The sequence below is a fragment of the Boleophthalmus pectinirostris genome, unplaced genomic scaffold (genome assembly GCF_026225935.1).
Source record: "Boleophthalmus pectinirostris isolate CB_2022bp ecotype Guang Dong unplaced genomic scaffold, ASM2622593v1 HiC_scaffold_4, whole genome shotgun sequence".
NCBI classification, from domain to species: Eukaryota; Metazoa; Chordata; class Actinopteri; order Gobiiformes; family Gobiidae; genus Boleophthalmus; species Boleophthalmus pectinirostris.
Genome location: NW_026571353.1, coordinates 34,867,772 through 34,893,113, shown reverse-complemented (window position 1 = coordinate 34,893,113; position 25,342 = coordinate 34,867,772). Strand labels below are relative to the sequence as shown.

The 25,342-nt window shown below is 38.9% G+C and overlaps 1 protein-coding gene across 1 annotated transcript in view; it reads right to left on the bottom strand.

The window, feature by feature from the left end:
- slc1a3a (solute carrier family 1 member 3a) overlaps window positions 1–24,994 on the bottom strand; it is a 69,618-nt gene extending 44,624 nt beyond the window's left edge. The window contains exons 1-4 of the mRNA XM_055161379.1: window positions 24,976–24,994; window positions 23,415–23,514; window positions 14,580–14,767; window positions 5,102–5,239 (exon numbers count right to left, since the gene is read on the bottom strand). Of these exons, the coding sequence (XP_055017354.1) occupies window positions 5,102–5,239; window positions 14,580–14,763 (322 nt within the window). The 5' untranslated portion in view covers window positions 14,764–14,767; window positions 23,415–23,514; window positions 24,976–24,994. The remainder of the gene's footprint in view (window positions 1–5,101; window positions 5,240–14,579; window positions 14,768–23,414; window positions 23,515–24,975) is intronic.
- Window positions 24,995–25,342: the final 348 nt, after the last annotated feature.

Below are 25,342 nucleotides of genomic sequence, written 5' to 3'. Positions count from 1 at the left end.
CCAGGACCAGACTAGGACGGAGTTCGGGACCAGACCAGGATCAGACCAGGACTGAGACCAGGACTGAGACCGGGACCAGACCAGGACTGAGCCCAGGACTGAGATCAGAACTGAGATCGGAACTGAGACTGGAACTGAGACCAGAACGGAGACCGGAACCAAACCAGGACTGACATCATGACCAGACTAGGACTGAGACCAGGACTGAGACCAGGACTGAGACCAGGACTGAGGACTGAGACCGGGACCAAACCAGGACTGAGACCAGGACTAAGACCAGGACTGAGACTGGGACCAAACCAGGACTGATATCGGGTCCAGACCAGGGCTGAGACCAGGACCAGACCGGGACCGAGACCAGGACCAGACTGGGACTAGACCAGGGCTGAGACCGGGACTAGACAAGGACTGAGACCAGGACTGAGACCAGGTTAGTCCTGGTTTAGTCCTGGGTCAGTTCTGGTTCAGTCCTTTTTAGTCCTGAGTCAGTTCTGGTTCAGTCCTGTTTCAGTCCAGTCCTGTTTCAGTCCTAGGATCAGTCTGTATGCGGAGCAAAAGTCCGGGCCAGACTGATGGAAGCGAGTCTGCCAATCTGCACGCCGGTCCCCTCAAACCAAGTGTCGATCATACGACTTTAGAGTTGGGGGACCACTGCTCTAACCACAGAGAAACTAGCTCTAAAATACTTGAAACAATACTAGAACATTGAGAAACAAACAAAAACCTCCTCAAAATAAAATCAATATAAAATCAAGTACAGTAGATATGTTTTTTGCCCTGGGTTCTGTTCTCTCTGGGTTCTGTTCTCTCTTTAAAGTGGCACTTACACTCGTCCATCTGCTGCCTGCGTCACACCTCAGACTTTATGATCTGTGGGTTTGTCTTCACAGAGACTCAGGCATGTCCAAGAGGATTCAGGGTACAGACGGGATCAGATTGAGAAGAGCACGTTTCAAAAAGTGAGAGGAAGAAGTCCAGTCCAGTTAAGAACGAAAAACAATAAAATGGGAAAACAGTTTGTCATTTAATTATTCCGTTTTAGTGTCAAACAAAAAACAGATTTTGACCTCTATTTGCAATATTTAATTTAAAGTTTATTTCAAGTAACACCAATGTGACGGGGCCGTGCTTGTTCAACAGGATCATTTTGGTATCTACAGACCCGTGAACAGTTTAAGAAACATCAAGTAAATTATTCAGTAATTGAAAACCCTTGCACTTATTCTGGCCTTACAGCATTTTGATGTAAACCTCAGCGGTGGCGCCCCTGTAGTAGTTTACACCGATCATAATCCGCTGACGTTTTTAACATCAATGAAAAGCCCAAACTAGAGATTAGTCCGCCGAAGCCTATTTTTACAGTCGTACTGTCTAATGATCCGACATATACAAGGAAAAGAGAATCTAGTGGCGTCCGCATTGTCCCACACACCCGTTTTGTAGCTGTTAGGACGCTTTGTTGTGCTCTTTCTATAAATAAGGAGAATATTCAGTTTGTAGACTGGACAGCTCATCCAAGCTGCTTCTTCAGTTCAACTCAGTTCAAACTGAAGAAGCAGCTTGGATGAGCTGCGAAATGTCTTCAACCAAACTAAGGCTGCATTCAGACTGCAGCCTGAAGTGACCCAAATCCGATTTTTTGGCTTCTATGTGACCTGTATCTGATCTTTTAATGACAGTCTGAACGGCACAGATCCGAATTTTTCAAATGCAACCCAGGCCACCAGGATATGTGCTCCTGAATCCGATACATATCTGATCTTTTGACATGCGACTTCAGTCTGAACGGCCAAAGCGCATCCATCCGACCTACACGTCATTAACAAGCGACAAACGTCACTATTCTGCGCTGAAGCAGACGGAAACCGGAACTGTAAAATCGCCAGGTGCTTAATGCTCGCGACCGTGTTTGGACAACTTCCGTAAACACAGAGCACGCTCGCTGCGGTTGACGCATGGGGTTGACGTCATCGTGTCCTCCAGTGCGCATGCGGGACACTTTCGGTCCGTTTACCGTTCACACTGAAGTCACAGACAAGTCGCATTTAATTGGAAATGTGAACGACCTCGCAAAAACATCGGATTTCACAAAAAAATCGGAATTGAGCGTTAAGCCCTGCAGTCTGAACGTAGCCTAACTTTTGTCCAGTCAACAAACTGAATTTTCTCCTCATGGATTCTACCTGGGCGACTGAGGGATTCTTCACACTTCTCTTTCTATAAAGCCAGGGTCGGGCGTGTGCTTTCCCTCTCCTCCTGCTCCATCCTCCAGGCCTGCAGCGCTGCCACGCCACCACGCCACCGTGCCACCACACAGGCACACCGCCACGCCACGCCACGCCGCCAGCACCACACCACTATTCATGTTTTGTACAATAAATGCCCATTCAAGGGTTAAAATGTCCCCCTTGTCGTGTCCTCCCTAGTCTGTCCTTTGAGCCAGGGCTGTAACATCAATCAAAAAAAGGTCTCAGTTTCAATTTTGATATTTTATTCTCTTTAGTTTATTTGCCCCGGACGTTCTGCTGCATAGCGCCTCGTGTGAATTCAATGTCAACTGACCAAAGGAGAGTTTATAGACTCGCTGCTTCCTGTTTCTCGTCACGGAGTTCAACAATGACTTTCTAAGACGCGAAAGTAAACATGTTGCTATAAAAGAAGAGAAAATGTCTGTCCTCAAAATTAACCAGAGAGAATAAAATATCAAAACTGAAATAGGCATGATGAAATAAACTTTAAATTAAATATTGCAAATAGAGGTCGAAATTTGTTTTTTGTTTGACACTAAAATGGAATAATGAAAATAATAACAAACTGTTTTGCCATTTTATTGTTTTTCTTTCTTAATTGAAATTCAAAAGAACAAATGGTACACGGACTAATATTGCTTTTTTATAACTATACCATTATGTAGATCTTTATTTTACATTAAACGACTTAATAATAGAAACTGTTCCATTGACTTCCTGTTTAAAACCACAGAACTGATCGTGGAATTTCAGCATTTACATGTTTTTATTGTTGACCAAAAGCTATGTGGCATTTTGTTTTTATTTAGTTTAGTACATAATAATAAAAAAAAACAGTCATAACCTGATTCAAAGCTGTTTTTAAAGTTGTTTTTGCTGAATAAATCTCCTTTAAACACTTTGAAACATGTGATTAGGAATTACATAAACAGTTAATATTGTGTACGCCGTACTATTTCAGGAATATGAAGCATTTTGAGCTAAAAATAGACGCTGATAACGATGTTGTTCCTCCCTTTCTGCACAGGAGGAGAGTCAACAGTGGTTTATGATCTCACTCAGAGTTTCTTCAGCTCTGAATAAATAGAGCCTCATGTAACATCATCCTCCTTTTTAAAAACATTTTTCACCCCCACAGAAAATATTTGACATTCTGAGAGTCACCTACTGCTGTGAAAATATTATTTGAAACTCAATTTTCAATATGAAACCACAGGGAAAAAATGCATGCAATTTCTTTATGTTACCTTGTCCTGTTTATTTACTTTATTTTTTTAGTACCAATATCTAGTTTTAATTCAGATTTTAGTATTATTTAGTTTCTGTTTTCAACACTTTTTCTAACCCTAATGCAACTAGATCTAAACCTGGACTATATCAGGACTAAACTGAGGTTAAAATGAGACTAAACAATGGATAAGTAAGCCTGAAGTGACCCAAATCAGATTTTTTCACACCTATGTGACATGTGTCTGATCTTTTAATGACAGTCTGAACGACACAGATATGATTTTTTCAAATGTGACCCAGGCCACTTGGATATGTGGTCCTAAGGAGGAGAGTCAAGGCTGCTGGACTAGGCTTCCCTGCTCTCATGTCTTTTTATCGATGTGGAGTGGAAAGTGTGTTGATCCAGTCCATCACAGTGTGGTACGGCCACTGCTCAGCCCAGGACAGGAAAGCTCTGCAGCGTGTGGTCAGAATGGCGGAGAAAATCACTGGATGTGACTTTACACCCATCAGTGAAATTTATGAGGAGCGTTGTAGAAGACGGGCCTCCAGGATCATGGGGGACCCCTCGCACCCCTCCCACCACCTGTTTGTTCCTCTGCCCTCTGGGAGGAGACTGAGGAGCATTAAAACCAGAACATCTCAGCTGAAGTTCAGCTTCTTTCCTGAGGCTGTCAGACTTTTGAACAGTGCACACTGACTTCCTGCTTGGGCTGCCTCTCTATCTTGCCACGTTTTTTACTACTTGTTCATTAGAACTGCTAAATGTTGTTGTTTTGATGTATTTACTTTTTAACATTGCTTATTTATTATTATTTTTATCTCTTTCTGGATCACTGGGCCTCGGGGAGCACATTTCGTTCTGTTATGTGTTTCTCTCGCATGCTTGAATGACAAATAAAGAACTTTGAACTTTGAACTTAAAACTGATACATATCCGATCTTTTGACATGTGACTTCAGTCTGAACGGTCAGGTCACATTCATCCCACCTACACGTCAGGCTCAGAGTCTAGTCAATGGAGGGAAAGCGAGGTTAGTGAGTTTATTAATATTTAGGGGGATCGCTGTATTCAGGCAAAATTGGAGGGAACCACGCGTTTTTAAAATCATTGCCACAGAAATGGCTGAGCGCGGCTACAAGTGGTTCTGGCTCCAATGTCAATGAAAAATAAAGAACCTGTGAGCCAAATACAAGGAGGCTAAAGACTCAAACAAACAAAGCGGCTGTGGGCGTGTAACCTGTCCATTTTACGAAAAACTGAACCGTATTTTGGGAAACAAGCCCAGCGTTTGTATGTGATGTCGTTGCGTCCTTCAATGCACATGCGGGACACTTTTGGTGCGTTTAAACACTGGAGATCACATACAAGTCACATTTAAGTGGAAATGTGAACGACCTCGCAAAAAAATCCAAACTGAACATTAAGCCCTGCAGTCTGAACATAGCCTTAGTTCTAAATTTAGCTTATCCCAAAGAAAGACAAAAAAAGAGTTTCTAAATAAACCAAACACATAGACTGCAGAGAGCCCAGAGTCAAATCAGAGGCAGCCTGCGTGTCACCAGTGGGACCACAGTTTGAGAAACACCGCTCTAGTTCAGTGCCTGTAATCAGTGCGTACCTGTAATGAGACTGGAGACCAACAGGGGCAGCACCAGCATCTGCAGCATCCTCATGAGCAGCTCTCCGGGGAAAGAGAAGAACTTGACCTCTCTGTAGGACAGGTGGTACTGACGCATCGCGAAGCCCAGGATTATACCTGACAAAATAAACAACATTATAACACAGTGTTTTACCTGACAAAATAAACAACATTATAATATAGGACAGCAGTTTTCAATAGGTGAGACACAGGGGAGGCGCGACACACACAGAGTTAAACATGACTGATCCCAGGACTGAACTAGGAGGACTAAACCAGGACTAAACTAGGACTAAAACAGGACTAAACCAAGACTGAGTGTCAGGACGAGCCCGGAGGTGTGCGTAGACCATCAGGTGACCGCAGGCAAAAGGACCGGCTCTTAGCTCTTAGGCCGTCGCCCGATAGCGCTTTGCGGACTCCCGACACAAAACAGTGCACCATGGGACATATTTTGAAAGCTCATTGCGGGCGCAGGTGGGAGCGGGACTGCAAAATGTGGGAGCGGGCGGGTGTGATTATAAACTGCAGTCGCGCAAACTAAATAAGAGTGTAAAGCAAAATATACAAATGATTAATGTATGCCTATTGTACATCATTTATGCTGGATATTTTATTTGGCATTAATAAAAAACATTTTAAACAGCCTAAACTTGTGGACGCTGTCTTTTCCTACTCACACTCACCCAAGTTGAAAACCCCTGATATAGGATTATAAGTGTCACCATATACAACAGTCGAAAATTACAGATCAGGAATAATTTTTGAGCAGATATTTGGTAAATGGTCACATTTTTATACAGCGCATTTCCCAGCTTCAAGGCACTTTACCTCAAGGAACCACACACACATTAACACACCTGTGTACGCAGACACTGGGGTGAGGGGGGTTAAGTGTCTTGCCTGGGGACACGCATTTATCTGTGGCAGCTGGAAATGCATCGCCAACCTGTGGGTCAGTGGATCTGAGCGCTCAACCAATAATGTTTGTGTGAAAAGCGGGATTTGAACCACCTTCAGATCTGTGGACAGTGTACAAACACTCGCTGTACAACACGCGATATAAAAATGTGACCATGTGTGACCATTAAGCGATACCAGTGTGAAGAAGACTGAGAATGGCCTTTCCACCCAAAAAAACACAAATGATGTTGTTGACTCAAAGTAATGTATAAAGCAAAGGGCAGTGTATTACCTGTAAATATTCAAAGACTCTTTTGAGATGAGAACAAAAACACAGATTCAGAACCAAGGTCATGGAGCAAAGCATCGCTGTGGAAGGAGTTGATTTATGGAATAGTCTTGACAAAGATATAAAACAGGGTATCCCCCAAAAGACCTTTTTAAGACCACTTAAATGAAAATTAAGAGCAACATCGCAGCCATTATGCGGGCAAAAAACACCAGATCCTACTCTAATAATGACCAACCAACTACAATATCTAGTATCTAAGAGCCACTGTGGATTAAATCTACACTTCCCCATGATCCATCCAGCATTTTCCTCCACTCTACTGATTGTTTATTGTTGCCGCCAGCACCTGAAACCAAAGTACTGTTTGCACAAACTCCATATTAGATGTTCATTCATGTTACGTTTTTTCATGTTGTTGTTTTTTTTCGTCACTCCATTTAACATTACACTGCTCCCGGTTGAGTTTACATGAATTGAGTTTAATGAAATTTAAGACCTTTGTGAAAAAAGTAAGACTTGGATAACATAATTTAAGACTTTTTAAGGTCTTAATTTAGGAACATGAAATTTAAGACATTTTTAAGACTTTTAAGGCTACCCTGTAAAGGAATCAAGAAAAATGATGGCATGTAAAAACAAATAAAATAAAATCAAATGCAATGTGTACACTATGAATGAAAAAGGAAATTAAGTGGTTGTGCAAAATAGTGAAGATTTCTGTTTGCAATTGATTAATCATTGAACTAAAATGTACTGATTTGAAATGTTTAGTAACCATCAGTGTTGATGTTGTGTCTAGAAAAGGGAAAGGGGGCAGATAAAATAAGCAAAAATATGGATAAGGGGTGTGCAAAAATATCAATATATCGTATCATTTAATGTGCTCATACAGTATCGACATCCTGGGCTGCTGTATCGATATAGTGTTAAGAGTTTTTTTGGTATATTCTACTAAATTATTTTGTTACAGAAACTCATTTATGTGACACATTTGGCATTTTCACTATTCTGATGATTAAAATGTTTGTGTTTCATATGAACTTTGCACAAGAAGTGGTTTAACAAAGACTTTAAGTATCACAGCCATGATTTATCCTGTATTTTTTTATTGAACCGTATCGAATCAATTTGAAATATACTGTATCAAACCGAAAGTGCGCTGTATCGAGATCTGTATCGTATCGTGGCTTGTGTATTGAGGTATATATCATATCGGCAACTTCTGAATGATAACCAGCCCTACATAAGATTGCTCTTCTTTCTGCTCTTTTTCATTCATTTCTTGAATGTTTGATGTTGTGACACTGTTGATGTCTTTTTACACCGTATTTTCAGGGCTATTAGATGCACTCTTAAGCCTCTAACCCCATCAAAAACGACCGCATGCCCCACAATCCAGATCGCCCTATACACGAATCCACTCGGGTGTCCCAGCACGACTTCAGTAAACTACAAAGCCGCACCACCCGCAGCGCACGCAAACACACACGGAGCAGACAGCGACCGCACAGCGAAAAACACCCACAGACACACTCATCACTCCACGCCGATGAGGAACGGAACGAAGGAATGAACCGAAAAAGCGAGAGCAATGTGCCACTTCTAGACACGACTGAACAACTGAGTCACTGCGAACACGCCGACAATCCAGCGGTCCCAGACAGCACCCTCCCTACACGCCACAACTGAACAAAGCCCAGAGTCACCGTGAACGCCACAAACAAACAAAACCACTGACCCATCCAACTGTTGTGTTTCGTTTAAAATCCGGTGCGGTTTATTTGTGAAAAAAGCTCGAAAATAGACCATTTAATGACAATGTGTCTTATAATCCAGTGCGCCTAATAGCCCGGAAAATACGGTACTTTATGAATGAAATAAATAAACAAATAAAATGATGTAAAAAAAAAAAAAGTGATGACACTGATAGTCACGTTAGTTTATGGTCAAATTTTTTATATAGCACTTTTCCACCTTCAAGGGCCTGGAAGCGCTTTAAATCGAGGAACCACTCACCCATTCACACACACACACACACACACACAATTGTGACTTGCCTAAGGACACAACAACAGCATTCATTTGTGGGAGCTAGAATCGCACCTCCAACCAGATCCGTGGAAAAACTCTCTAAACACTGAGCTCCTGCCGGCCCTGATTAGTTGAAAGTTGATCCAGTTGCGGTGTCTACTTCTTATTTATCTCGCAAGTAACTTCTCACAAACATTGCAAGAATAAAAGTTCAAACATTATTGCATGCATCAGCCGGTAAATTGCATTATTGCATCAAATTAAACACTCAACCAGGGCTGATCCGATATCACGGGGCAGATACTTGATCCAGCAAAATTACCCGGATTAGAGCCAAAATCCAATGCCAGCATCCCTACGTATTTATTGGCTGCTGTTGGCCCGGAGCGTTTTTGTTTGAACTTTTATTCATACAAAGCTGTTCAGTAAGTGCTACCAGGATAAATAAAAGTTACATAACACAACTGAATTTTGTAATAGTTCAGATGTGGTTTGTGGGAAGGAAAACGCCATTTGATACTTAAAGGGCCCATACTACGCTATTGTCTGATCTGTGCTGTGAGCCGGTTTTGGTTTCATTCACATGTTTAACCCGCAAATCCTGCATATTTAGGTTGAGTTCATCTCTCAAAACACTCTGTTCCACCTTGTGATGCCACGTGGTGATACAGAGAGTGCTCCACTGTGTGTTTAAACTGTACACTTTCACCTTCATGTGTGAATGAAACAAAACAAAACTCTTGAGTATGTTTTTGAGGAAGAAGGCTAGGCAAGTTTATTTGTAGGGCACAGTTTGTACACACTGTAATTCTAAGGGCTTTACAGAATGAGAAATACATTAAAAATAAAAATAAAAATAAATCAAAACATAAATAATTATCATAAAATTAAAAATAGAGAGAGAGACATTAAATTAGACACATTTTCAGGAGTTTGTGTACAATACGATCGTTCATGGTCCTGTTTAGGAGTTTGATTTTCAAGAAAATTTATGTGCGAGAGACTTATTTTAACCTCACAAATCATCTCACCTGTTGTAGTTCCCACCAAGTCAGCTCTTTCTGGTTTGATTGTGTTAAAAGAATAATAATTTTGCAGAGTGTGGAATGAAAAATGAAAATGTTTTAGTCATACGCAGCTGAACAGAACAGTTTTGAGGCTGGATTTAAACAGAGTCAAAGTAGAGTCCTGTCTCATATCTTCAGACTGTTCCAGGTTTTATTTGCATGAATCTGAAACTCTGACTCCCCATCTTTAGTCCTGACTCTGGGCACCAGCAGGAAGCCAGTCCTTGAGCCTCTCTAAGTGCGAACTGGTTCATATGGCACTAACAGAGATGGACTTTGGTGCTCGGCCATGGAGAGACTTGTACACGATCAGAGCCGCTTTAAAGTCTCTGAACCACAGGGGACAGTGCAGAGACCTGAGCACAGGACGCATGTGTTCGTATTTCCTGAGCTGCAGCATTCTAGATGTACTGCAGCGTCTCACTAGCCTGATTCATCAGCCGGTTTCACTTTGTAGAAACCGTCTGACCTCGCAGTGTTAGAATTCGTGTGCTGGACTGTAGGTAGTTACTTTTTATCATTTAACCAGTCACTGTTGTTTGGTTGTCACGTATGCAGTGCACCATTAACGGGGATAACTGGTATATGAAGCTTTTCCCAAATCCCGTAGGAAGAAGGACAATAACGTCTTTCCCCTTGATAAAATTCACCAAACATTCTCTTTATTCCGACTTTAAATCCTACATCTCGGGAATCATTGACAACACTGAATATCTGGCTCTTCACTGATTGGCTGGTGCCCGAACTTGCACTTCTGGGGTTTTTCCAAACCGTCTATTATATTTTGATTCCTGACCTAGTCACTGGAGAGAAATGAAATTGAGCGGAGGCACTAGGCGGCACCAGCCTGACTTGAGTCTCACAGCTCATTTGGAGAGCCCAGTGATCAGGACGTTACAGTATTTAAACTACTGGAGACGAATGCATGGATAAGTCTCTCCAAGTCTGCTTTAGTAACATCATTCTAACATGACTTAACGCTCACAAGAGTCAATTTTGCGTAATATAGGACCTTTAATGCCAACGAACTGATATTGGTGGATTGTAGTTATGTTGTAAATTAATATTATGCAAGTCAGTACAAGATCTAGTATGAAATCACATTCTTCATATTCTCCCTGTAAACACATGTACGGTAGAGCGGAGGAGGAGGAAAAAGACCAGAGGATCAGACAGTTTTAACCGACGTAAATCACCACGGTTAAGTAATTAAGTAGTTATAAGTCTGAATTATTCTTTATTATTTTATTTGTTCATTACTAATTAAAAGGGCGTGTCCCCGTTTTTTCCCATGTATTTGAGCCAAAATGTGTCTCACCCCAGTACAAACACATGGTGTAAGCAGCTCTTGAGGTCTGCTGTGTACTTTGATTTGAAAGTATTTCATTGTCCAATAATCAGAAAGTGTGTGTTAGCATGCTAGTTGTTGGTAAATCTCTGGTCTGGTCTCTGAGGGTTGTGAAAAGTGCTTATAAACACGTCATGGTGAATAATTAGGATGTTCAGAATGCCTAAAGTAAGTGAGGAATAACTTTGGACCACTGCAAACTGTTTCAAATGAACAAGTTTTGTTTTTCAGGTTTTTAAGAAGGTAAAAAATCAGGTGCAGTGCCTTTAAATCTTGGTCCATGTATTAATTGGGGTAATTAAGTTGTAGTTGTTATTAAAAAGTAGGGATGTAACGATATCCAAATCTCACGGTGCAATATTATCACTATATGCATCTCACGGTACGATATTTATTGCGTAATTTTGAAAAGGCTAATATAATTTTGCTTTTAAAGTATCTTGACAAGATTTTGGTGTGAATTATTTACATCATAATCCCAAGAATTCAAGTAAAAACAGATTTCTTTGTGTTGTTTGCACTGAAATGAATCATGGGATATGTAGTTCCCGATGTTTATGAGCTGTTGCTACTGTAAAACCATGCATTTAAGCAAATGAACTTGTGATTCAACGATATTATTGTGAGACTTTTGACGATACGATATCACGATATTTCGGTTATTGTTACATCCCTATTAAAAAGCGTTACCAATTTATCTCTCTCTGTGGAGACAAACGGGTGACGACAAACAAACAAAAAATTCCTTGGACAAAATGATCGATTGATACTTTGGAGCTGACATCAATGTTCCCTGGGGGTGTGTAGCTAACTGAAAGCACTGCTCTGTCTGAAGCTCATGACTCAATTTAGATGTTAATCTGAGTTTAATTTTAACAGAATTTGACCATAGAGAAAAATCCCATCACCGTCTCACTTGCAAAATGTGAGATTTATTAAGACATAAATTCATTGGGCGAATGAAGGCCTAGTGCCGAAATGTTGTATGTCTTAATTAGGGGTGTAATGATATCCAAGTCTCACAATACGATATTGTCACGATATAAACCTCACGGTGCGATATTTATTGTGATATTGTGGGAAAGATCACGATATGGTGGGGAGGCTCACGATTAAGGATGCAGCAATACCCAAATCTCTTGGTACGATATTTTCATGATAAACATCTCACAGTACAATATTTATTGCGATATTTTGTGGAGGCAAAACTGTTAATATGCTCCTTTTTCCTCTTAAAATGCCCTGATAATACTTAATCCAAAGAACTAAGCAAGCCCCAGGGTTTTAAAATGGCCGCCCATTCAAGTCAATGGGCCGAGCACAATGGCATATGATCCCAGATTCGCCTTTAGCCCGGCGAGGTACTTCTAGTGGCTGTGGGCCGACCGAGCATTCGCAGTAGTGCTCTTTTCTCCCGCTGGCACAGGCGAGCGCACACATGGAGCGTGGGCTCGTGTATCACATGATCGCTTTGACCAATAAGAGTGAGAGGAGCTAGACCGGAGCCGGAGCGAACGATTATAAAGCATTTTTTTACAACTGAAGGGTTTTGAGCTGGGAAAAAGTGTATGATCTAAAAATAGGTAAAAATCGCCAACAAATCCGACATTATTGAAAGTTGTCGTGCCCTGTCAGGCAAACACGAGCAATTTGTGATTAAATTGCGTTCTATGAGAAAAATCTTGTATCAGCCCAGGGGATTTTTCCACTCAGTCCAGTGACTGACCACTACATCAACTGGAGGCAGCTACAAGCAGAAATATCCTATCTAGTTATTTTAATAGATCCATGGAACTAAGACTTAAAAGTGCTTAGGTTATTTCTTCTTGTACACTGAAACGGAGCAAAGGATCATGGTCTATGTAGTTCCCTCTGTCTTCTTTTAGCTAGTGCTGCACCATAACTCTTAATTTAAGCAAAGAGACTTGTAATTTGATATATTGTGATGGTCCACGATGTTATTGTGAGAACTTTGACGATGCGATATCACAATATTTGGGTTATTGTTACATCCATAGTCCCAATAAATCTCACATTTTGCAATTAAGACGGTGTTCATGATTTTTCTCTATGTTCTTAGGCTGCTCCCTCTCCTCCAACGCACCCGTTTCAATGAAATGATGTGCAAAGTTTTTATTCTTTTAACACAGTCTGACCAGAAAGAGCTGACTTGGTTGGAACTACAACAGGTGAGATGATTTGTGATGTTAAACAAATCTCTTGCACATAAATTTTCTTGAAAATCAAACTCCTAAACAGGACCATGAACGCTCGTATTGAACACAGACTCCTGAAAAAGTGCTGTGTATATCCGTTTTGTAATTTCTTTTGAGTTTTCAGACTATTTTAAAACTTTTTTTGTCTGCGTTTGCGAGATGTCACTGTATCAATTAAGTATCAAGTATCAATTGGATCACTAATTTCCTAATTCCTTTTAACTTCCAGGTGGCTGAACTTTGACCTCCAACGAAAGAACGTCCTAAATATAAGCCTCTTTTTTCTCCGGCTCTGTGAAATTCGATCGGAGCTGCAGATGTGTGGCCGGAACCGCTTCACGCTGAGAGAGGGTCAGGGGTTAACAGCCAAAGGTCAGAGTTCAAAAGTCAATCTAGTCAAGTCAAGGGTCAATCCAAGTTAATCTGGGATTCCTAGACTCTTTCTCTGCTTTGCGCATTCTCTTATCTTAGTGTTTGATTGATGGGGTGTTAATGGTGAAGACTGACTCACAGATTTCATGAATAGAGTTGTAAAAGTTGAAAGAATCCATTGTTTGCTATTATAAACTACTTGTTCGATTACAGTATTTTGCCTTAGGTCTGCAAGATAAATCGCAATCAGTCAGCCAGAAACAAACACTTTGACAAAACTTTATCTGGAGCTGTTTCCTGATCTACCTGATTTCAGAGGTTGTGATTGACAGGTGGATTAACCAATCGGAGAGATATTCAAGAATCAACAATCGAAGCATCCAACTATTATCTGAGGTAAAAGAAGTTTTATATTTTGTTGTTGTTGTTGTTGAATGATGCAAGAATTCTGGAGAGGAGATGTCATTCGCATTTGAGAGACAGACTGGTGTCTGTGGTTGGATTGTCTCAAATTTGGATTAGGGATGGGCATTCAATAAAATTTTCTTAATCGATTCGTTGGGAGAATTAACAATCGATTTTCGATTAATCATTAACGTTTTTATATTAAAAATATCGTCATTAGTATTACTAATCTGCATAAATAAACTCAACTTTGCAACATTTAAACCATAACCACTATAGAGCCACATCAGCCTGTTTGAGATTCTGTGTTTAATGCAGATTTGCACAGATTTGTTTACGTCTTACAGAAACAAAATTTAAAACCGCATGGCTCATTTACATAAACTAAAAGCCCTGCTCTTAGCTCTTTATTTAACATTTCACTCACTTTATTTATGTTTGTCAATATATTTATTTTGGCTACTGTTGTGATAAAAATACTGAAAAGTGTCTTTTGAACGCATGTACTTTATGTTGCAGTAACTGGGATACTGCATTTACATGCACCATGACAGGACACTGATGTGCATGTGAACGCATTCAGTGAGTATTACAGTGATCGCCAAGGAGGTGCCAGAGCCAAAACGTGGGACTGTGAGGCCGCAACTCCAGTGTGGATGGAGGTTTTTCACACTCTATGGTCTGATTCCAGACATTTCTGTATTAGAACAGAATGTAGAAAAGATTAGCTGCTCAGGAAAATACCCCCCAAAAGTGAAAATCAGTAAAATTCTAAATAAAAGGAGTGTGTTTTGTGTTTTTGTGTTTTGTGAGGGGGACTTACCGATCACGACTGCAGCCACGGTGAAGATGACAAAGGCGTTCTTGATGAAGCATCGTTTGACATCTTCTCTGGTGATGGAGCGGATCCTCTGCTGGGCCCTCGCAGACCGGGCCTGGATCCGAGCTCGGACCTGCTGCAGACCGGCCCGACTCCTCTGAGCGCTCTCCCCGTTACTCTGCGTCATGGTGCTGCAGAAAAAGCATCAGAAATTCATAATTAAGTATCTTATTAGTAGGAAATGCGATACGATCTGAGCTGTGGAAGGTTGAATTAATATGTTCTATGTCTTGTTTTTCAATTCAAGTTTTAAAACAAGTTTAGCTGACAAGTTTAGGAACTGCAAGAAAACCAAAAACAACAGGCCTAAATAAAATAGACTTGTTAACAAAAGAATAGTATAAGTCTGTAGTCTGGTTTACAGCAAGGACTTGTTCATAAAAATTTACTTGAATCAACCATTGTTGAACCAAACACAACCAAAACAATAAATAAAATGGACTATTAAATCTCTGTACCAAAATTGCCCTTAAAAGTTATTTTAGTTGATTTATATTGGAATATTGTGGCTCGTCTCTCTGTGGCTGCTACTGCAAGCCTCTGCATTTTGGTTTTGAAGTGTTTGTATTAACTTGCTCTACAGGATCCTATTTCGCTATGAGGGAGCCGCTGTCCTGTCTGGTATCGTGTCGGCGTCTTGTGGGATTTCATCAGATTTTGTGTGGATCAGGTATAAGTGTATGTTGGCTGTTGGGGTTTGAGCCATTTCGTTTCATCGTTTGCGCGCTCGCCTGAATTTGACGCATGTGGCCATTGAGAAGTGTCCCACTCACTAGTGTTGATTTGGCATCGTGACTTGTTTTGTCTCACGGAGATGAACTGTTTTGATGCTCTGACAGCGGCGTTAGTCCTGTGGCTTCGTGTGAACCGCACAGACAGTAGAGCTTTCTGCACTCAGGCTGCACGCTGTTGATAAACACAGCGGATAATAATCCGTCTACAGTCTACGCTGCCACATTCGTTCAAGCTTCATTACGCTAAGGAAACGAGGAGTCAGAGCGATAGAAGACTTATGACATTCAGTCTCTTTCATAGAGAGCGAGAGAGACGAGGAAAACAAACAAGCGTGCAAATAGAAATTATCGCGGCCGGAAAAGTTATCGGGCTTGTTAAAAGTTATCATATGATTAATTTATTTATTGGGGTCCGGTCAAGCGTTAACAGAGGGAAACAGGGGCAGATTTTTTACATTCAAATAGCTCTTATTCAGAAACTAGAGGGACTATTGAAATAAGTAAAGTATCAGAATGTAGGAAAGAGTTAACACTCCAACAGGGTAAAGTTAAACCTGTGATATTCTTTCAAGTTTCAAAATTAAAAAGCTCATGTCGGTAACGGAGGGAATGAAATATGCAACACTTTTTGGACAATAAATACAAACAGTGATAACTAGCGGTTCTCACTTACATATCCTTAACAAACTGGTTTGAATATTTGCTTCATATAGTTTTCTACCATATGGTACAAGATTAGGTTGAAAAACCTCTTACTTTTTGAGTAATGAGAGAAAAGTAACCAAGGGAAAATTGTGCAAGCAGGTAGACGGTGCATGATTTTGCATAATTTGTCAGTTTTTTTCTTCTGAATACTTTAATATTACTTCAAAATGAAAGGAAACTATTTCTATAAAATATGTCAGTCCTTCCAAGCAAATTTTTATCATTTTAAATACTTTTTTTTTTTTTAACTCATGTCCCTTCATCAACAGTTCAAAGATCGAATAACACAAGATATGATGAAATACATAAATTTATTTACATGATTTTCAGGTCTTTGAAATTTGGGAAATAATTTTTGTTCCATGTTTCATACATGGTCTGTTTAAAACGTATGTAACTTTAGAACCAAAAATGGTACAGAAAAAAGGTAAACAGTTTCATAAACTAGAGTACATATGTATCTGTTGAATACATTTTTATATCAGATGCATTAACTTGAAATGTCCAGTTTTGTGTAGAGATTTGTACGTGGGTATCAATTTTTTTTGACAAACCTCACCTTCATCACACACACAATCTACACTGCAAAATATAATTATACAGGGCAGTAAACGGTGGACAAAGGGGTCTGTTGTATCCAGGGTTTTAGGGGCCTAGAATTGGAACCTCTTCCTATTTACTTATACTTGAGGGGGCCCATGTGAGGCTTCTTGCTCTGGGCCCCCAAATTTCTGTTGACAGGCCTGTAAATATATTAACATTATCAAATACTGGCTATTCACTATAAGGTTCTCCAGTGTGGTTTTAGTCATCATAATGCTTAGTTTTTTGTTCTAATATACAGTTAAACGTTGAAAAATTTGCCATATTAATTTTGTGACTCAAAGAAGAAGAGAAGAAGGTAAAAATGACAGAGAAGAAATGAAATCCAGTTTTTATTTAATGAAGAGTGACTTATTTTTGTCAGTGCAACAGCCATTAATCTAACACCGATAAGGCAATTCTAGATAACAACGCTATCACCAAATACCAGAACGTGATCAAAGTTATAGTCAAATAATAAAGCATAGTTTAACTTTGACTGACCTCAAGTCAAACTTATCCAATAGGCTGGGTCCACATAACATCACAACAACTCATAATAATAACTTTTTAACTTTATGGTTAATATTTCTGTAATTATTGGCTTTATTCACATGAAACAAAAACTGGTATAATGTTTAATGTCTTCTCTGTTGGTAAAAATGAACTAAGATTTAATATTTTTTTCAATTTAGTATTTAAAAAGTGGTGGTAAAAACTGAAATGGTTCAACATAAGTGGAGTTTGGATATTTCTTAGTGCACATAGAGTCATGTCCCTACACTAATTTCAAACTCAATTTTGATACAAAGGAACAAACTCGATACTCAATAACGATTCCGATACCACAAAGATCATAAAAAACACTCTATAATCTTATTTTCAACATTAAATCATAGTACTTTCTTTTATATTCCCATGTGTATGGAGTAAGACAGCATTCAGAAATATTTGTGTGCATAGGATAGAAATCCGTAGCCAGGCTGGTGCCACCTAGTGCCTCTGCTCATTTTCATTTCTCTCCAGCGACTAGGTCAGGAATCAGAACACACTAGACGGTTCGCAAAAAAAAACAAAAACGGAAGTGCAAGTTCAGGCAGCAGCCAATCAGCGAAGAGCCAGACATTCTGTGTTGGCAACGATTCCCGAGATCGAGGATTTAAAGCCGGAACAAAGGGAATGTTTGGTGAATTTTATCAAGGGGAAAGACGTTATTGTCCTTCTTCCTATGGGATTTGGGAAAAGCTTAGCTTAGCAGTTAGCCCCATTAGCGGCGCATTACATACGTCATGACCAAATAGCAGCGACTGGTTAAATGAAAAAAGTACCCGCCTACCATTGAGCGAACAAATTCTAACACTGCAAGGTCAGATGGTTTCTACGAAGTGAAACCGTCTGATGAATCAGGCTAAGAAATCCGTGCATATTTGTCTGTAGTTGAGCATAAAATAAATATTCATAAACTCTCAAATGAGTCCAGTCGTACATAAAATGTGTTGTGTGCATTTTGTCCATCAGAATACGAATTGAAAAGTTACGACGTCAAGAATTACAATTTAAAAAAAAATAATTTACATAATTTTTAGTTTAGCCCTGTTTTAGTCCTGGTTCAGTCCTGGTTTATTCCTCCTGGCTCAGTCCTGGTTCAGTCTGTATGTGGCGCTAAAGTCCAGCATCTCGATCGATGTTTCTTCTCCTCAGTAAATAATGCATCTGTGAAGTGATGACATATTTTTGAGAGTCAAGTCGTGTCTGTGAATTCGTATTCGTACTGAAGAAAGCGTAATCGTACATTTTCTTTCCATGATTGTCAATTGTAATTCTTGGTGTCATAACTTTTCAATTTGTATTCTGATGGATAAAATACACACAACACATTTTATGTACGACTGGACTCATTCGAGAGTTTACAAATATTATTTATTTGTTGTCTGTTATTTGTTTATGTATTTATTTTATGCTTAACTACAGACAAATGTACACGGATTTCCCAAATATGCACAGATTTCTATCGTATGGACACGAATACTTCTGAAAGCTTTCTTAAATCTGTGTAATCCCTCAGTGATAGATTCCACAGTGCTCCATGGGCGTATACTAGTCTATGTGCTCTTACTTGTTCTGATTCAGCTCAAGATCATTCTAAAACTACACACGAGACTCATTTCTGTCCTGTGAATGTGACTTTTTTCTAGTATCGAAACCTGCTCAAATCTAATTTCAATATTAATTTTAGTATTGAATTCAGTCTGATTTTCGATCATTTTGACAACCCTACCCTCCACCACATCTGAAGTTATTATTCTAAAATGCAAAATATGTTCTGAAGGCAAAATATTGGGTAGGTAAAAACAAACTGCTAACCTGAACAAGTCTAAGAAGAGTCTCTCTATTCTTTGCCCCCTCCCTATAGAGTACTACGTAACATAATCTCTTTAGAATAAGGAAAAGCACCCATTTTATTTTTAACACATTTTTCTACTGTTAATCATTTGTAATTGCCCCGCAGCCCCAAAGAGGAACTGAAACATGTTGAGATTATAAACTAGAATCATATTATGTCCTGTTTGGAGATTTAAAGACATAGTACAACTGAAAAAAAAAACAGCTATTGTCGCTGGCGGTAAACAACATGAATGAAAAAACAGTGGCTGATAACTAAATATAGACTCACACTAGCTCTGGATTGGACAAGTGCTTAAGTGGCTTCATTTATTTGTTTTGTTTATTTGAGACTTTGAAGATTAAAGGTTCTATACTTCACAAAATTTACTCTTTTGAGGTTTAAGCCGTGTTAAAATGTTGTCATGTCCTGAAAAACAAACCTGAAGTTGTGTTTTGTTTCATTCACACATGTTTGAGTAACTCTTTATTAATAGTCTGTCTAAATCCGTGTATCATTTGTTCATTAGTTTTTCAAAATAAAACCAAAAATAAGAAAAAAATTCTTCATTATTTGTCTCCAAAACCAAAATGAAAAATTTGGATAACGGTTGTTTTTACAGTTTTCAATTTTGTGTTTAAATAAATAATGGAAAAAACATTTTCATGACTTAAACTGCAATGCCGGACTGAACTAGGACTGAACCAGGACTAAACCAGGACTAAACCAGGACTAAACCGGTCTCAGTCTTGGTCTCAGTCCTGATCACTCGACAGTCTATGTAGGTGCACCTCCGGGCCTGTCCCGACACTCCTGGTTCACTCCTGGTTCAGTCCTGGTTCAGTCCTGGTTTCAGTCCTGGTTCAGTCCTGGTTTAGTCCTGGTTTAGTCCTGGTTTAGTCCTGGCTTAGGACAGAGACTGGGCCCAGGAATGAGACCGGGACTGAGGCAGGGACCAGACCAGAACTGAGACTAGGACTGAGACCGGGACTGAGACCAGGACCGAGACCAGGATTGAGATCAGTTTAGCCCTGGTTCAGTCCTGGTTTAGACCTGGTTTAGACCTGGTTCAGTTCTGGTTTCGACCTGTTTTAGTCCTGGTTTAGTCCTGATTCAGCCCTGGTTCGCAGTTTAAAGTCACAGAAAAGATTCCATTATTATTTCCATTATTCATTTAAACACAAAATCGAAAACTGAAAAAAAAATCATCGCTATCAATTTTTTCATTTTGGTTTTGGAGACAAATAATGAAGAAAAGAGTTGTTTTTTTCCATTTCTTATTTTTGGTTTTACTTTGAAAAACAAATGAACAAATCATACATGGATTTGGCTACATCTCCAAAGCTCAAAATACTGTATTCCAACTTGAGATGTCAGGAAGTGATAGTTTTCAAGTCAACAGCTGCTTTTTACCTTTAAGTTCAATAGAGATTGGCAATTCCAGGATTGAAATTAACCATGGGCAAGTACATTTACTTAAGTAACTCGTTAATTAAATTGTGGTTGGAGTAGTTTTTAGTTCCCATACTTTAACCCTACTTGAGTAATATATTAAACACTTTCACTTGAGTAAAAGTTGTGCTTCCTCTTCCCACTAAAGTGACAAAAGCTTTACGTCGACATTATGAAATGATTTGGACATTTGTGTTTCTTGCAGCGCTAATGCTGATTTGATTTAATTTGTCTCATTTTAGTGTCTATCCTTTGAAAATAACATCTTGAATCTTGATTTGTCCTTCCAATTACATCGACTTGAGTTGTTCTTTCTCCAAATGAGTTTTTACTTTTACTTGAGTAATTTCTTGGACGACTATTTTGCACTTACTTCAGCATTACCATTTGAAAGTAAAAGTACTCTTACTTGAATAAACTTTTTGGCTACTCTTTCCACCTCTGTCCAGCTATACACAAATTAAGGATAATATCTAATAGCAATTTTTCGAACAAGAATTACAATTGTGATTTATGTTTGTATTTTAAACACATCCAAAATAATTGATGATAATATGGAAATACTCAAAACTAATACAAGAATCAGATTTCAGAACATGTTTGCACAGATCTAAACTAAGGATATTTTGTTTGTTTGTGGAGTAAATTATTGCACTTAAAGGTCTTATATTACACGAAATGGACTCTTAATGGTGTTACCTCATCAAAAACAGACCTGGAGTTGTGTGTTTTTTTCGTTCACACATGTTTTTGTAATCCTTTATTATTAGTCTTTCTACATCTCCACAGCTCAAAATGCTCTGTTCAACCTAGTTTTCAAGTTAACTGCTAAATATGACCTTTTGTTCAGTAGAGATTGGCATTGTACCTGGATTAGTTTTAATTCCCCGTACTTTTACTCCTACTTGAGTAATATATTTGACAGTGTAACAGTATACTTACTTCAGTAAAAGTTTATTATGAAGTCTACAAGTGACTAAAGTATTGAAATGATTTGAGCATGTGTGTTTTTGTGTTTGCGCTAATGCAGATTTGATTTAGTTTGTCTAAATTTTTTGTCTATAAAATGTATAAAATACCACATATTGAGCATTATTTAATGTTTTGTCCTTCCAAATAATTTCTGGAATCACTACTTTGTACTTAGCATTACTATTTTGAAGTAACAGTACTCTTGAATAAACTTTTTGGCTACCTCTGTCCAGCTGTACACAAATTAAGGCTAATATCTAATTGCAATTTTTCAAACAAGAATTATGATTGTGATTTATGTTCTTATTTTAAAAACATCCAAACTAATTGACAAAAATACTGAAATATACAAAACTAATGTATATGTTTGCACAGATCTAAACTACATGGTTAGAGTTTTTACACAGAATAAGAAAGGATATTTTGTTTGTTTGTGGAGTAAATTACTGCACTTAAAGGTTTTATATTACACAAAATTGACTCTTGTGAGCTTTCAGTCCTGTTATAATGTTGTTACCTCATCAAAAACAGACTTGGAGTTGTGTTTTTTACTACTACTACTACTAGCATTACTATTTTGAAGTAACAGTACTCTTGAATAAACTTTTTGGTGACTCTTTCCACCTCTGTCCAGCTATACACAAATTAAGGCTAATATCTAATTGCAATTTTTCAGACAAGAATTGTTATTGCGATTTATGTTATAACTATTCCGAGTTCACGTTTTAAACACATCCAAAATACTTGACAAAAATACTGAAATATTCAAAACTAATGTATATGTTTGCACAGATCTAAACTACAGAGTTAGGGTTTTTAAACAGAATAAGAACGGATATTTTGTTTGTTGGTGGAGTAAATTATTGCACTTAAAGGTTTTATAATATGCAAAATTTACCCTTTAGAGCAGGACAAACTCAAATTCACAGAGGCCAAAATTAAAAACTGGGACTAAGTCGTGGGCCAAAGTAAATATTTATTGAAAAATGTCAACAACATCTGCATGTTTTCTCTTCTTTCGAGATATGTAATAAACCTTTTCTTATTAAAATACATTTTGAATAATAGTTTTGCTTAAACATTGAATCCAGAACAAGCATAATATAAAATAATAACAATATTTTAAATAAATAATGTTTCTATAGTCTATCTGTAGCTAGCGGGCAGCTCTAATACAGATTTGATATGATCTCGTGGACCAAATATAATTATATGGCGGCCCAAATTTGGACCCCGGGCCTGAATTTGACATGTCTGCTTTAGAGCTTTAAGCCATGCAATAATGTTTTTACCTCATCAGAAACAAACCTGGAGTTGTGTTTTGTTTCGTTCACACATGTTTTTGAAATCTGTTATTATTAGTGTTTCTACATCTCCAAAGCTCAAAATGCTCTGTCCCACCTTGTGATGTCATGAAGTGTTAGTTTTCAAGTGAGCAGCTACCTTTAAACTTTAGTTCAGTAGAGTTATTTGGCCATTTCAGGGCAGAAATAAATGATCGAAATGATTCAAGAGAAAGTGTATGTAAGTTTAAAAACAAGGATCAATTCACGTGCAAGTATTACCACATGGCATCGCAAGGTGGAACAGAGCGTTTTCTGTTTGAGGGAAGAACTCAGTGTAAATATGCAGGATCTGTGTGTTAAACATGTGCGAATGAAACAAAACAAAACACAACTCCAGCTATATTTATGATGAGGAAACAGGATTACAACCTAGATCAGAAAATATCACGTAATGTAACATGTGCTCTTTAAATCCATTCAAATGTCAACTGCGTTTGTATTGCAACATCTGAACCTAAACGGGGGACTTGCTAGACTTCCTCCTGCACACACCAACCCACGTGTACACATCGTCCACCACCCCGAACTACTCCCATTGATAAGAACCGGGCAGATATGCAAAAAAAAAAATAAAATACAACGTTACAAAGCATGTGGACTGTACCTTTAAGCTGCTGCAAGTGTCCCGTCTGAGTCTCGTCCGAGTTTTTGGCTTGGCTGGTGTGAGAAGTTGTGAACGCAATCCGTGGCTCTTTGGTTCTGAGCTGGAACGAGTAAAGTTGTATGAGAAAAATGAGAGAAAAGGAGGAGGAGAAGAGAGAGGGAGAGAGAGAGAGAGAGAGAGGGAGGGAGGAGCAGACGAAAGGAGGGGTGGTGGTAGTGGCCGTGAGGGAGAGGAGGCGGAGTTTACTGGTTTGGGACAGAAAAAAAAAAAAAAAAAAAAAACAGCATGTGGTTACGGGTTGTAGTTTTTGGAGGAATTGTAAGAGTAGTTTTGTGACACCTTAGTATATTTTTACTACTACTTTTACTTCTGCTACCTCTGAGTGATATTATTTTGAAGTAACAGTAGTCTTACTCGGGTGAAAGAATCGATTACTTTTCCAACTGTGAGAAAGTCAAGCTGCCCTCACACTTGCACAACCCTAAACCTAATTTAACTAGGACTAAACCAGGACTAGATCAACAATAGACCAGAAGTAAACTAGGACTAAACCAGGAGGACTAAATCAAGACGAGACCAGCTCTAAACCAGGACTAAATCAAGACTGAACAAGGAGTAGATCATGACTAGACCAGTGCTAAACCAGGACTGAAGCAGGACTAAACCAGGACCAGACCAGGATTAATCCTGGACTGAATTAGGATTAAACCATGACTAGAATAGGACTAAACTAGGACTAAACCAGGACTAAACCAGCTCTAAACCAGGACTAAACCAGCACTAAACTAGCACTAGACCAGGAGGACTATATCATGACTAGACCAGCACTACACAAGGACTGAATCAGGACTAAACCATGATTAAACTATGAATAGAATAGGACTAAACTAGGACTAAACCAGGACTAAACCAGCATTAAACCAGGACTAGACCAGCACTAAACCAGGACTGAATCAGGACTAAACCAGGCTTAATCCTGGACTAAATCATGACTAAACTATGAATAGAATAGGACTAAACCAGGGCTAAATAAACCAGGACTAAACCATACTGGGACTAGACCAGAGCTAGACCAGGACTAGACTAGGACTAATCCCAGGAAGAATAGTCTTTACCCCAGTAAAGATGAATGTGGATCCAATAAATTAAAAAAATAATAATAATGATAATTAATTAAGTAATTAATCCATGACTAAACTAAGACGACAAAATCATGACTAGACCAGCGCTAAACCAGGACTGAATCAGGACTAAACCAGGACTAAACTATGACTACAACAGAACTAGACCAGGACTAGACCAAGACTAAATCAGTGATTAGACCAGCGCTGAACCAGGATTGAATCAGGACTAAACCAGGACTAGACCAAGACTAAACCAACACTAAACCAGGACTCGACCGGGACCAAACTATGTGTTATAAATTTCAGTTTTGTCTCTGCGCTAAGTCCCTCCCCCTTCAGAGCACTATCACAACCCAATCAGCGTGCAACATAAAGAAAACTCCAGAAAGTCTATTTTGCATAATACCCTCTGTTTAAAATAACATCTTGTCTCTTACTCGGGTACAGTTTTGTCTTCTGTTGTGGAGTCCTTCAGAGGTGCTGCAGACGAGAGGGGGAGGTGGATTGTGGGGTCAGAAAGACACAGAGAATAGGTCCTTCTTGTTTTTTTCTTCTCCTCCTTCCTTTCAAATGAGGTTTTTATGCTTGAGAGCTTCAGCCTGACTGCAGATTCCTGTGGACACACCAATAGAAGGGACTGAGTGATTGGTTACACAATGAGGAAAACGTAATTGCAGTAGTGGAAACAGTACAAAGAATGTGTACTCAAGTCAAAATACAGCAACGTGGTTTAGTTTTTTAGCCCTGTAATTGTCAATCTTTACTAAACTAAAGGTAAAAGCAGCTGTTAACTTGAAAACTAAC